The 11595-nt window shown below is 55.4% G+C and overlaps 1 protein-coding gene across 1 annotated transcript in view; it reads left to right on the forward strand.

Annotated features, from left to right (window-relative positions):
- ZAN (zonadhesin) overlaps positions 1 to 11276 on the forward strand; it is a 31758-nt gene extending 20482 nt beyond the window's left edge. Inside the window, exons 30-46 of the mRNA XM_060285200.1 lie at positions 275 to 519; positions 607 to 771; positions 914 to 1038; positions 1382 to 1677; positions 4468 to 4679; positions 5192 to 5333; positions 5672 to 5919; positions 6418 to 6547; positions 6741 to 6915; positions 7223 to 7396; positions 7673 to 7812; positions 8259 to 8458; positions 8558 to 8696; positions 9213 to 9353; positions 10904 to 11003; positions 11107 to 11144; positions 11236 to 11276. Coding sequence (XP_060141183.1) covers positions 275 to 519; positions 607 to 771; positions 914 to 1038; positions 1382 to 1677; positions 4468 to 4679; positions 5192 to 5333; positions 5672 to 5919; positions 6418 to 6547; positions 6741 to 6915; positions 7223 to 7396; positions 7673 to 7812; positions 8259 to 8458; positions 8558 to 8696; positions 9213 to 9353; positions 10904 to 11003; positions 11107 to 11144; positions 11236 to 11276 — 2711 coding nt within the window. The remainder of the gene's footprint in view (positions 1 to 274; positions 520 to 606; positions 772 to 913; positions 1039 to 1381; positions 1678 to 4467; positions 4680 to 5191; positions 5334 to 5671; positions 5920 to 6417; positions 6548 to 6740; positions 6916 to 7222; positions 7397 to 7672; positions 7813 to 8258; positions 8459 to 8557; positions 8697 to 9212; positions 9354 to 10903; positions 11004 to 11106; positions 11145 to 11235) is intronic.
- Positions 11277 to 11595: the final 319 nt, after the last annotated feature.

The raw sequence follows: 11595 nt of genomic DNA on the forward strand, positions 1-11595 counted from the left end.
CCACCAAGGCCAACGCTCCCCAACTCCCCCTCTATCAAGAAGGGCTCCTTGGGGTTCACTCATGGTTCCCCGTGGCAGCCGTGGACTTAGACGGGGTAGTAGAAGTCTCTCCCTGGCCGAATGACACCTGCCCCACCTCCTCGTGTCTTGACTCTCTTCTTTGTCTCCTTCCCTTCTGAGGCTCCCTCTCCTCCCATCCTTTCCTTGAGGCAGGGGAGAAGGCCTGTTCTCGCTAGAGGCTGGACCACTCCTCAGCTACCTGTCTGCCCTCCAGGGATGGGAGAGTGCCACCTCCGCAACGCGTCCCACTACGCAAGCTTCGATGGCAGTTACCATGCGGTCAGGGGCACCTGCACTTACGTCTTGGTGAAAATATGCCACTCCACCGTGGACCTGCCTTTCTTCAAGATCAGTGGCAAGAATGGGAAGCGGAAAGACCAGCCCCACACTTTCTACCTCCGCCAGGTCCACGTGGACATCTTCAATACCCTGGTCACCCTGAAGAAGGACCAAGTGCTGGTGAGCGAGGCCGGCGGGGAGGACATGGGCTCTGGGGACGGGGCTCTGGTCCTTCTTCCTGCTCACGGGTCCTGCCCTCCTCTGTAGATCAATGGCACACGGGTCACCCTCCCGGCGACCACCCAGATCCGGGGAGTCAAAGTCATTTCCAGGGACGGCTACACCGTGCTCACCATCAACATTGGGGTGCAAGTCAAGTTTGACGGCAATGGTTTCCTAGAGGTCGAAATCCCCAAAGCCTATTATGAAAAGGTGAGGAAAACACCTGGGTCTCTTCGTAGGGGGAGTCAGTCTGCAGGGAGGGGGGCGCCTTTCTCTTAAAGGGGATGCCGACAAAAAATGCCCTCTGCCATCCCTGGCACTGAAGATCCCTGGATCCCCTCTGCCCACACAGACCTGCGGCATGTGCGGGAACTTCAACGGCGAGGAAGAAGACGACCTATTGATGCCTAATGACGAACTAGCCCTGGATGACATCATGTATGTGGACAGTTGGCAAGACGAGGAGATCGACCCAAAGTAATTGTCCCCGAAGAACCTCTGCCTTTGCATAGGAACACGAGTTGGGATTCTAGACCGTATGGCCCACCTGGATGGGAAGACCAGAGTGGTCCTTTGTGCGTGTAACTTGACAGGCAATGGCGTCTGGGTCCCAGGAACCTATATGGGGAAACGAGAAAGTCTTCCTGTCTTGGCTTCGAAACGTGGGAGGAGACCGAGGCCACATGGAAGGCTGGCCAGAGCTCAGGCCAGCTTCCCGGTGAAGACAGGAGGCGTCTTCAGGGTGTGGTTTGGGAGCGCCAAGTCACTATCATAGATGAGGCAGTGGCTGTCCCTATGATGACGCCCTTTCCCTTCCCAGTTGCCAAGAAGATGACAAGAAGACTGAAGCAGAACCTCAGGAGAAGCCAAACACGAACTGCCGGGCAGCTGACCTGGCAAGAGCCCGGGAGCAATGCCAGGCGGCTTTCCAGGCTCCAGCCTGGGCGAAGTGTGCCACCCGCGTGATTCCCAGTCCCTTCCTGCTCAGATGTACCCACAGCCTCTGTGAGTCTGGAGGCCTCAACCATGCCCTCTGCCAGTCCCTACAAGCCTTCGGGGCCGCCTGCCAGGCCCAGGGGATCAAGCCTCCGATCTGGAGAAACAGCAGCTTCTGCCGTGAGTGTGTCCTCGGGCCGCCCCCAAACTGCTCCCAAACCCTCTTTCCGTCTGTGTATCTCCGAAAGCGCCCCCATTCTCCATTTCAGTTGTTCCCGACCTATTTCTGACCTCATTTTCTCTGATGTGGACCATTTACGGCAGGCTCTTAGCTAGTGCCCCACACCACCAGGACCGCACGGGCTGCTTGTCAGCAGCTCCTTTCCAAAAGAAATGTGATCGTGTTAGGCCCCTGCACGGCTGTTACCTGCAAGTCCAAGCTCCTCTCTGAGATGTCCTGGAGCTCCTGCAAGCTGTGCCCCTCCCCCACGCCACTTTCCTGTGCGCCAGCATCACCTGCATCAAACCATCCCATTCTCCACACAGGCCTCGCTTTCCCACACCCCTCCCTGCCTTTATACATACCATGCCCTGCACCCGAAAGGTTCTTTCTTCTCCCCTCCTGGCAGACTCTGAGGCATCCTCCTCTAGCTCTTTCCTTTAAAAATTTTTTTTTAAATTATTATTCACATAGCATATTCTTCTACCCTTTAAAAGTATACAGTTTACTGATTTTCAGGATCTTCACAAAGTTGTACAACCAGCACCACTATCTAATTCCAGAACCTTTTATTTTTATTTATTTATTTAGGCTGCACCGGGTCTTAGTTGCGGCGTGCGTGTGGGTTCTAGTTCCCTGACCAGGGATCGAACCCCGGGCCCCCTGCTTTGGGAGCGCAGAGTCTTACCCACTGGACCACCAGGGAAGTTCCCAAGAACATTTTAAATTTTAAAACAGTGATTACGGTGTTTTTCCTATGTGATGCATTCCTATGGTTCAAAAACTTTGAAAATATTAAAAGATCCCCAGTGAAAAGTCTCCCTCTCTCCCTGACCCCAGGGGCCCTGGTCCCAGCCTGCTCTTTTCAGCGTCTGAGTATTTTTCCAAAAGTCTTTTATTTCTGCACATACAGACAAATGCAAATTTTTTTTCTGTATTTTCTTACAAACAGCAGACGGGACACAGTAGTTTGCACTTTATTTTTTTTCACTTGACAAACTAGCTTGGCGGTCCTTCCCCGTCAGATATGTAAAGAGTATCCTCATTCTCTTTTGCAGCTGCGTCATAATTCATTTATCATAATTTTTTTAACTAGTCTTCTAGCGATGGACTTTCTAGTTGTTTCCAGTCTTTGGCTATTGCAAACAGTGCTGCAAGGATAACCTCATGCAGATACAATTCTCTACGTGTGTGTCTCTTATCTGTGGGATAAATTTGTAGACCTGGAATTGTTGGATCAAGGATTGTGTGGATTTGTGCTTTTGAGAGATGTTGCCAAATGGCCTTCCATAGGGGTTGAGGAATTTACATTCCCACCAGCAACATACGAGAGTGCCCATTTCCCCACAGACTGGCCAACACACAGCATTATCGTGCTTTTGGATTTTTGCCTATCTGATATGTGAAAGATAAAAAGAGCCTTAATTTGTATTTTTCCTATTATGAGTGAAGTTGTGCATTCTTTCCTATGTTCAGGAGCAATGTGGATTTCCCTTTCTGTGATTTCTTCGTACCCATTCACCATTTTTTCCACTGGTTTGTTGGTCTTTGTTGAAATGTTTTATAGATGTCCTTTGTCTGCTGCAGAGAGTAGCCCTTCATTAGTGCCATGAGTTACAAAAATTTTGTCCAGGTCTCTTTTTTTCATCTTTCACTCTTTTTTACCATGCAGGAAAAAAAAAAAAAATATATATATATATATGTATTTGTGAGGTCAAATATAATAATCCTTGTTTTATGGCTTCTGCAGTTTGAGCCTTAGTTACAAACGGCTTCCCCACTCTGAAGTTAAAAAAGAATTTGCCTGTGTTTTGCTCTAGTATTTGTATTGTTTCTTTTTTTTTATATTTAAATGTTTGATCCATGGGGATTTACCCTGGTGTGTAGGATGAGAACTGAATCAACTTTGTGTTTATTTTTTCCCAGTATTATTAAATGACCATTCTCTCTTTTTCCACTGACTCAGATGCCATGATTTATATTAAATTCCCACACGTATTTGGATCCCTCTCTGGGCCTTTTTCTCCGCTTCCACTGCTCCATTTATCTTCATTTACCAGCAGCACAATGTTGTGGTCATTGAGAGTTTAGATAGTGTTTAGATTTCTGGTAAGGACATACACTACCTACTGCTGGTTTTTTTTTTTTTCCCAGTTTTTTTTTTGGTTTGTTTTAGAATTTTCCCAGCTTTTCTGCTTTGTTTAGATCCTCATTTCCACATTAATATCATCTTGTCCTATTAAAAAACAAAACAAAATCCTGTTGGTGTATTTTGGGGGTATCGTATTAAATGTATAATTAGGGAGGGACTTCCCTGGCAGTCCAGTGGTTAGGATTCTGCGCTTCCATGGGGGGCACAAGTTCGATCCCTGGTCGGGGAACTAAGATCCCACATGGCGCGTGGCGCGGCCAAAAAACTAAATAATAATTAAATTAACTTAGGGAAGACTGACATCTTCCCATCTGTGAACAGTTCCATTTGTTTGCAACTACTTCTACTTAAAGGGCTTTATTTAGCTCCTCCAGCACAGTGGATACCCCCCTGCCCTGTGCTCCTGTCACACCTCGTACACACACACGCCAGTCACATGCTTACTGACCAGATGCACCAGGGTCGCGCTGCTGCGGCTGCGGGCTGACCCCGGATTCCCACGCTGAGCGGGGAGAACCAGTTCTTGCTCTCTTCTGTCCTCGGAGCCAGCACACAGCCCACGCTCAGTCAATGTTCCCCCCCCCGCCCCCGCCTCCAGCTCTGGACTGCTCCGCCCACAGCGTCTACACCACCTGCGTTCCCTCCTGCCCTCCTTCCTGCTGGGACCCGGAAGGCCAGTGCAAAGGCTCCAGAGTGCCCTCCACCTGCGAGGAGGGCTGTGACTGTGAGCCCGGCTACGTGCTCAGTGGACAGCAGTGTGTGCCCAGGAGCCAGTGCAGCTGCAGGGACGCCCAGGGCAACTCCCTCCCTGTGAGTGGGGCCAGGAAGTAGGGGTGGGGGTAACATACCTTCGGGATGCCATGTTCTCCTTTCCCGTGCCTCTCTAGGCCTGGGCCACCCACGCCTCCACCGCTGGCCCTGGGTGTGAAGGCTGGTGATGGGGCAGGGTGGCCTCCTGGGTGGGCTAGAGGGTGTGTGGTTTGGGTTTGGGGACTGAGAAATGCAAACCACAGGGATGCAGCCGGTAGGGTGGCTTTGATTTGAATCCTGATGGTACCACTCACGAGTCAGGGGACCTCTGTGACCTCAGTTTCCTCATCTGTAAGATGGGTTCAGCAGTACCTCCTGAGCAGCCTGTGTGAGACACACCCAGCACAACGCCTCTAGGGGGCGGTACAGGTCCATAAGGGTGCAGATGGCGCGGGGACTGCCTCTGGCCCGTGCCCAGTGAGCCATCAGACTGTAGGCTTAGGCTGAAGTCGTCGAGGAAAGGGAGCTGGCCCTTCGCTTCTCACTCCCCGTTCTTCCTGCGGCGTCTGCAGGCGGGTAAGTCCTGGTTCTCCGGAGGCTGCTCCAAGAGGTGTGCCTGCAGAGCGGGCGTCATTCAGTGCGGGCCCTTCGCCTGCCCCTCGGGCTCCCAGTGCCAGCCCAACAAGGACGGCAAAGACTACTGCGCACCCGAGAGTAAGGGGGCCCTCGGGGAGGTGGAGCCAGAGGGGCCTGGGCTGGGGGCTCTGGAGAGGGAGGGACCCGGCGCGGGCAGGAGTGGGCCTAGGCTCTCAGGCTCTTACCAGCTCCCTGGTCGCCTGCATGATCCTCTCTGGGATCTGCTATCTTCAGGGCAAAAAGAGGGAACCAGACAAGGAGATCCTCTCAAGCTGGGAGAGGGAGAAAGTGGACGATCAAGTCCACGGGGAGCCCAGGGCTAAGAGGGAAGGTGACGGGAGGCCCCAGGCAGGTGAGGGGCTCTGGGGCAGTTACATCACTCAGGGTGCCTTCTCAGCGTTGGCCCTTCTTTTCAGAGTCGGAGCAATGCACAATTTATGGGGACCCCACTTACCGCACATTTGATGGCTTCAGCTACCGCTTCCAGGGCCGCATGACCTACTTTCTGATCAAGACCTTGGACGTGCTCCCTGATGGGGTGGAGCCCTTGGTCGTGGAGGGCCGCAACAAGGTGCTTCCGTCCTTCAACCCCATCTTCCTGCACGAAATCATCGTGACGGTCTACGGCTACACAGTCCAGCTCCAGACGGAACTGGGACTTGTAGTAAGAGCCAGGCCAGGCCGGGAGGGTCTGGGGAGGCAGGTCGGGCCATGGGAGGCCACCTGGAGCAGGTGAGGCCAGGACTCTGTGTTCCCTGGGAAGGTCCCAGCAGAGGCTGCCTAGTTTTGGAAATCAGAATCAGTGCCACACTCACCTCCTTGTCGGGGGGAGGGCAGAGGAGGGCAGTGGGATTACACACAAGGTGGGAGAGAGGCAGGGGAGAGAGAGAAGGGAAACTCATGCAGTGTGAGGGTGGAGCTGTGCTGAAGAAGTACCAGGGCACCCACCTGCCAGTTTCTTTGCAAGGAAGGGGCTGAGGCTGCAACAGGAGCAGACCTCAGGGAGGCCTTTGCCACTCGGGGTAGCAAAGCTTCCTGCGGTATCTTGTTGCCCGGAATGACGGCACCGAGAGGTACCAAGATGTGCAGAGAGACAGAGGCCAAAGCGGCAGAGGGTCACCTTGATTCAGGCCTCCGTGCGGCTCCTGTCTGCCTTCTCCAGGTCAACGGTCAGAAGGTGACCATCCCCTACGAGCCCAACGACCAGCTGCGGGTCACCATGCGAGGCCACCGCCTGTATCTGATCACAGACTTTGAGCTGGTCATCAGCTTCAATGGAAAGAACAACGCAGGTACCTGAGCGTGGGGACCGGAGGGCCGCAGGGACATTCCAAGGATGGGGGTAGGGAAAACCACGTCTTGGGCCGAACATAGTGAAAGGACCTCTGCCTGGGAGTGGGGCCCCCGAGCTCCACGGGAGGACCCAGGAGGGGTGGGAAGTGACGAGGTGGGGAGTTTCGATGCTGGGACCCCTTCCTCCTGCAGTGATCTCCCTGCCCATCACGTACCGAAGGCTTGTGCGCGGCCTGTGCGGCAACTACGACCAGAACAAGAGGAATGATTTTATGCTGCCCGACGGTGCCCTCACCCAGAACCTCCTTGTCTTTGGCAACAGTTGGGAGGTGAAGAAGACCAAGGGAGGCCTCCCCCGCTTCTCAAGGTGAAAGGCCTGGGGCTCTGAGCAGGGAGGCCCAGCCTGGGCTGGAGGGGCGATGAGCGACACCGTAGTATCTGTTTATACCCTGCTCACCCCCATATCCTCAGCAGAGGAGGAACCCCGAGGTCAAGGGCTCAGACTGGCCTGATTCTCCTAATCCCATCGTTTCTTTCCCCTCCCACTGACTGTGGGGCACCTGCCCTGTGGATCCCGGTCTGTGCCCGAGCCCTCCCCTCCCCTCCCCCCCCAGTTCTTCCTAAGTTCACAGCCATGGTGGGCCTCACCTGGCCCTTCACTATCTCTGCCCCAGGGAGGTACAAGAGGAGGAAGTGAAAGAAGAGGAGGCGTCAGGCCTTCATGTGTCAGAATGCAGCCCGGAGCAGCTGGAGCTCATCGAGCACACACGGGCGTGTAGTGTGCTGGTGGACCCCCAGGGCCCCTTCGCTGCCTGCCACCAGCCTGTGGCCCCGGAACCCTTCCTGGAGTGAGTCGGGGACCCAGGCCACGTGGGAATGGCCTTTCTCCAGGTCCTGGGGCCTGTTCTCTGATCGGCTCTCTGTTGGGCACAGTTCTCTCTGTGGCCTTGGTACTTGTCTCACACACACACACACACACACACACACGCACGCACGCACACACACACACACACACACGCACACACGCACACTGCCTGGTGGGCTTCCAGGCCCTCTTCTGTGGGGCCGGGTCTCCTTGCCTCCCCCTCTCTGACAGCACCCAACTGTCCCTGCCATCCCCCCAGGCACTGTGTGTCTGATCTGTGTGCCGCCCGGGACCCCAAAGAGCAGGACGAGCGGCGTTGCCAGGTCCTCAGCGGGTACGCCATCATCTGCCAGGAGGTGGGCGCCAACCCAGTCAGCTGGCGGAACCACACCCACTGCGGTGAGGCCCTGACCTTCCCCAGCCGCGGGCTCCTGGCCTCCTCCCCTGCCCCCGGCCATTTCCGCCCTCTGCTCCGCTCTGAGCCCCCACCGGTACCCGCACCTTGGCTTCCTGCCTTGCTTCCCCCAGCCCTGAACTTTCCCCTTGTCAACGCCCTCCCGAACTAACTCCTTCTGTGCCCTCACCCGAAGCCTCAGCCCCGTCACCCCGTCACCCTGTCACCCCATCACCCCGTCCTGCTCCTTCTCGCCGGTGCCCATCCTCGCTCCACCTCATGTGCTGGTGTCACAGACAAAAAGACACGTAAAGCTGGTCCACTCTTCTGGCTCCCCTGCCTCTACCAAGCTCTGTGCTCTGTTGGGTGACCTCGTTGCCCACACGTGGGGGGCCAGCCCCAGCGCAGCCACCTTCTTCTGACTATGACTCTGTCCCCTCTGTCCCCTCAGCCTTGCCGTGTCCAGCCAATACCGTCTATCAGAGCTGCATGACACCCTGCCCAGCCTCCTGTGCCACCCTGGCAGCTCCCAGGGACTGCAAGGGCCCCTGCGTGGAGGGCTGTGCCAGCCTCCCAGGCTACATCTACAGCGGTGCCCAGAGCCTCCCCCTGGCCCACTGCGGCTGCACCAACAATGGCATCTACTACCAGGTCCGGGCTGGAAGTGGGAGGCCTCGGGAGAGCAGACAAGGAGAGCCAGACTCTGGAGGTGAACCAGAACCCCACCTCCCGCCCCTTCTCCCTCTCCAGCAGGGTGACGGCTTCGTGACCGAGGATTGCTCCCAGCGCTGCACCTGTGCCAGCTCGGGGGTCCTGCTGTGTGAGCCCCTCAGCTGCAGCCCTGGGGAGATCTGCACCCTGGGGAACCTCACTCGTGGCTGCTTCCGAGGTGAGCCTGGACCGGCCCTTGACAGCGGGCTGCGGGTGGGGGTGGGGGTGAGGGTGGAGGTGTCCCTGGACCGAGGAGCATCCCTCCCAGTCCTGTGCCTGGGACTCCATCTCATCAGTGTCAGGAAGTTCGTGCCATGCGATCCCACTCTGTCTTCTTCGGGAGGGGCAAAGGCACAGGCCTTGCCTTCTCTGAGCCTCTGCTCTCTGCCGGGCACCGTGCTGGGCCCTTTGCCCAGCGTTAGCTTCCCAGGATCTCCTTTAGTCCTTACTCACCACCTGGGGGTAAGCACAGCATCCCCACTTTATAGGTAAAGAAAATGGAGTTCAGAGAGGGTGAGCAGTTTCCCCAGAGCTCGGGGAGTGTAGAGCCAGGACTGGAAACCCGGCCAGTGGACCTGGCGAGTCTCTGTCAGCTGCTGCTTTCTTCCCTGGCGTCCCAGCCCCCAGGCCCCTCTCCCTGGCTGTGGAGAAGCCCCTCTCAGAAACCCCCTCCCAACCCCTTCCAACCTTGCAGACAGCCCGTGCCTACAGAACCCCTGTCAGAATGATGGTCGCTGCCAGGAGCAGGGAACCCACTTCACCTGTGAGTGTGAACTTGGTTACGGGGGACACCTCTGCACGGAGCCTCGGGATGTGCCACCCCCCAAAAAGCCAGGCAAGAACTTCATCCCAGCCTGTATCCTCACAGCCTGTATCCCAGCCTGTATCCTTCATCCCAGCCTGTATCCTCACAGCCTGTATCCCAGCCTGTATCCTTCATCCCAGCCTGTATCCTCACAGCCTGTATCCCAGCCTGTATCCTTCATCCCAGCCTGTATCCTCACAGCCTGTATCCCAGCCTGTATCCTTCATCCCAGCCTGTATCCTCACAGCCTGTATCCCAGCCTGTATCCTTCATCCCAGCCTGTATCCTCACAGCCTGTATCCCAGACTGTATCCTTCATCCCAGCCTGTATCCTCACAGCCTGTATCCCAGCCCGTATCCTTCATCCCAGGCTGTATCCTCACAGCCTGTATATCCCAGCCCGTATCCTTCATCCCAGCCTGTATCCTCACAGCCTGTATCCCAGCCTGTATCCTTCATCCCAGGCTGTATCCTCACAGCCTGTATCCCAGCCTGTATCCTTCATCCCAGCCTGTATCTTCACAGCCTGTATCCCAGCCCGTATCCTTCATCCCAGGCTGTATCCTCACAGCCTGTATATCCCAGCCCGTATCCTTTATCCCAGGCTGTATCCTCACAGCCTGTATATCCCAGCCCGTATCCTTCATCCTAGCCTGTATCCTCACAGCCTGTATCCCAGCCTGTATCCTTCATCCCAGCCTGTATCCTCACAGCCTGTATCCCAGCCTGTATCCTTCATCCCAGCCTGTATCCTCACAGCCCCTTCCCCACAAACAATGGCCGCAGAATTATCCCATATAATATAGTATTACCCTATAATATCTATTATAGATGTATAATAGATAGTATAGTATCAATGTGGTATATTACTATATGAAATGTAATAATAATATAATATGATCCCTACAGATTAGCCGGGTCAGTGTCCTTCAAGGATCTCAGAGTCCCTTTGCCCATCTCCTACCCACACACTCTGGAATCTTCTGTCTGATCCTGAGCTCCCCACTTCTGAGCTCTGTATGCCTCACCCTGCTGTTATTCCCCTCCCTTGTGTCCCTCTGAGCCTCCAGTACCTTTTATTGGTATTCTCCATCCCAAACTGTAATTCCTGTGAGCCTCTGGGCCAGCGGTTCTCCAACTTTATCCTCGTGCCTAAGATCGGGGTGGAGCAGGGCTGTCTTGTTTACCTTGTTCATTCCGGGACTCATCCCCAGAGATTTGGATTCAGTAGGTCTGGAGGGGGCCCCAGAGATCTGCATTTTTCGCAAGCTCCCAGGTGACCGATGGAAGTGATGCCTGGGCTACTCTTTGAGAAGCACGGACTGACATAATACCCTGGACTCTAGGGGACCAACTGGATAAACATTCCCTTAGAAGGTTCATGGGAGTTGTGTGTCCAGAAGCAGGAGGGCAGCACCAAGGCCTTGCAACCCCTGGGAGCAGCAGCCTCCTTGAGGGAGAAACAGCCACCAGGGATGTAGGGGATGCAATCCCTCCAGGGTGGCAGCCGAGGACTGAAAGGGAGTGTCTCTGCCACCTCTTCCTATCCCACATCCCTATTTCTCTTCCCCATGCCCCAGAAGCCTCCAACTTTGCGGTCATCCTGTTGGGATTGCTGGTGACTGTGCTGGTCATAGTGTCAGCAGTGACCAGAGAATGCATTTCCAGGAAGAGGAGGGGGTGAGTTTCAGGAAAGGGGAAGAGGAGGGGCGGCTGGTAGGGGAGCAAACACGGGGAGCGGGCGCCGACCTTCAAGCTGGTGTCTGTTCCCCACGCCCTCTAGGGAGAAAATGCAGGGCCAGACCAGAGACGAGCTGCCAGGTACCGGCGAGCACCAGCCCCACCGTCCACAGCTTTGGCTCCGGGAAGTCGGGTCTGCTTCTAATACAAGGTTTTCTCGCTTTCTTCTCAGATTTTGCTCCAGACCATGCCTTCAAAGTCGCTCAGTTTTGAGTTGTCCACAGAAGGAGACATAAAATTATTTATTTTTGAGACGTGAATTTGTACATGATTCTGGTGGAGAAAGGCTCTGTGAGGGGGGTCCTGAGGGGAGAAGTAGGAGGGAGACGGGGTGTGAGGATGTAGGGCTGGGGGCTCCACAGAGCGTCCAGAGGGGAGGGGAACAGAGGTCTGCGGAGGTGAGGGGCTGTCTGTCCCTTAGACAAAGCCACGTGAGGGTGGGCCACCGGCCCTCTGCTTCGGGGATACAGGAGAAAAGACTTCACGCCAGGAATCCTTGTTCTTGGCGGACTTGGCCTCAGAGCTCCCCACC

This window comes from Globicephala melas, chromosome 15 (genome assembly GCF_963455315.2).
Source record: "Globicephala melas chromosome 15, mGloMel1.2, whole genome shotgun sequence".
NCBI lineage: Eukaryota > Metazoa > Chordata > Mammalia > Artiodactyla > Delphinidae > Globicephala > Globicephala melas.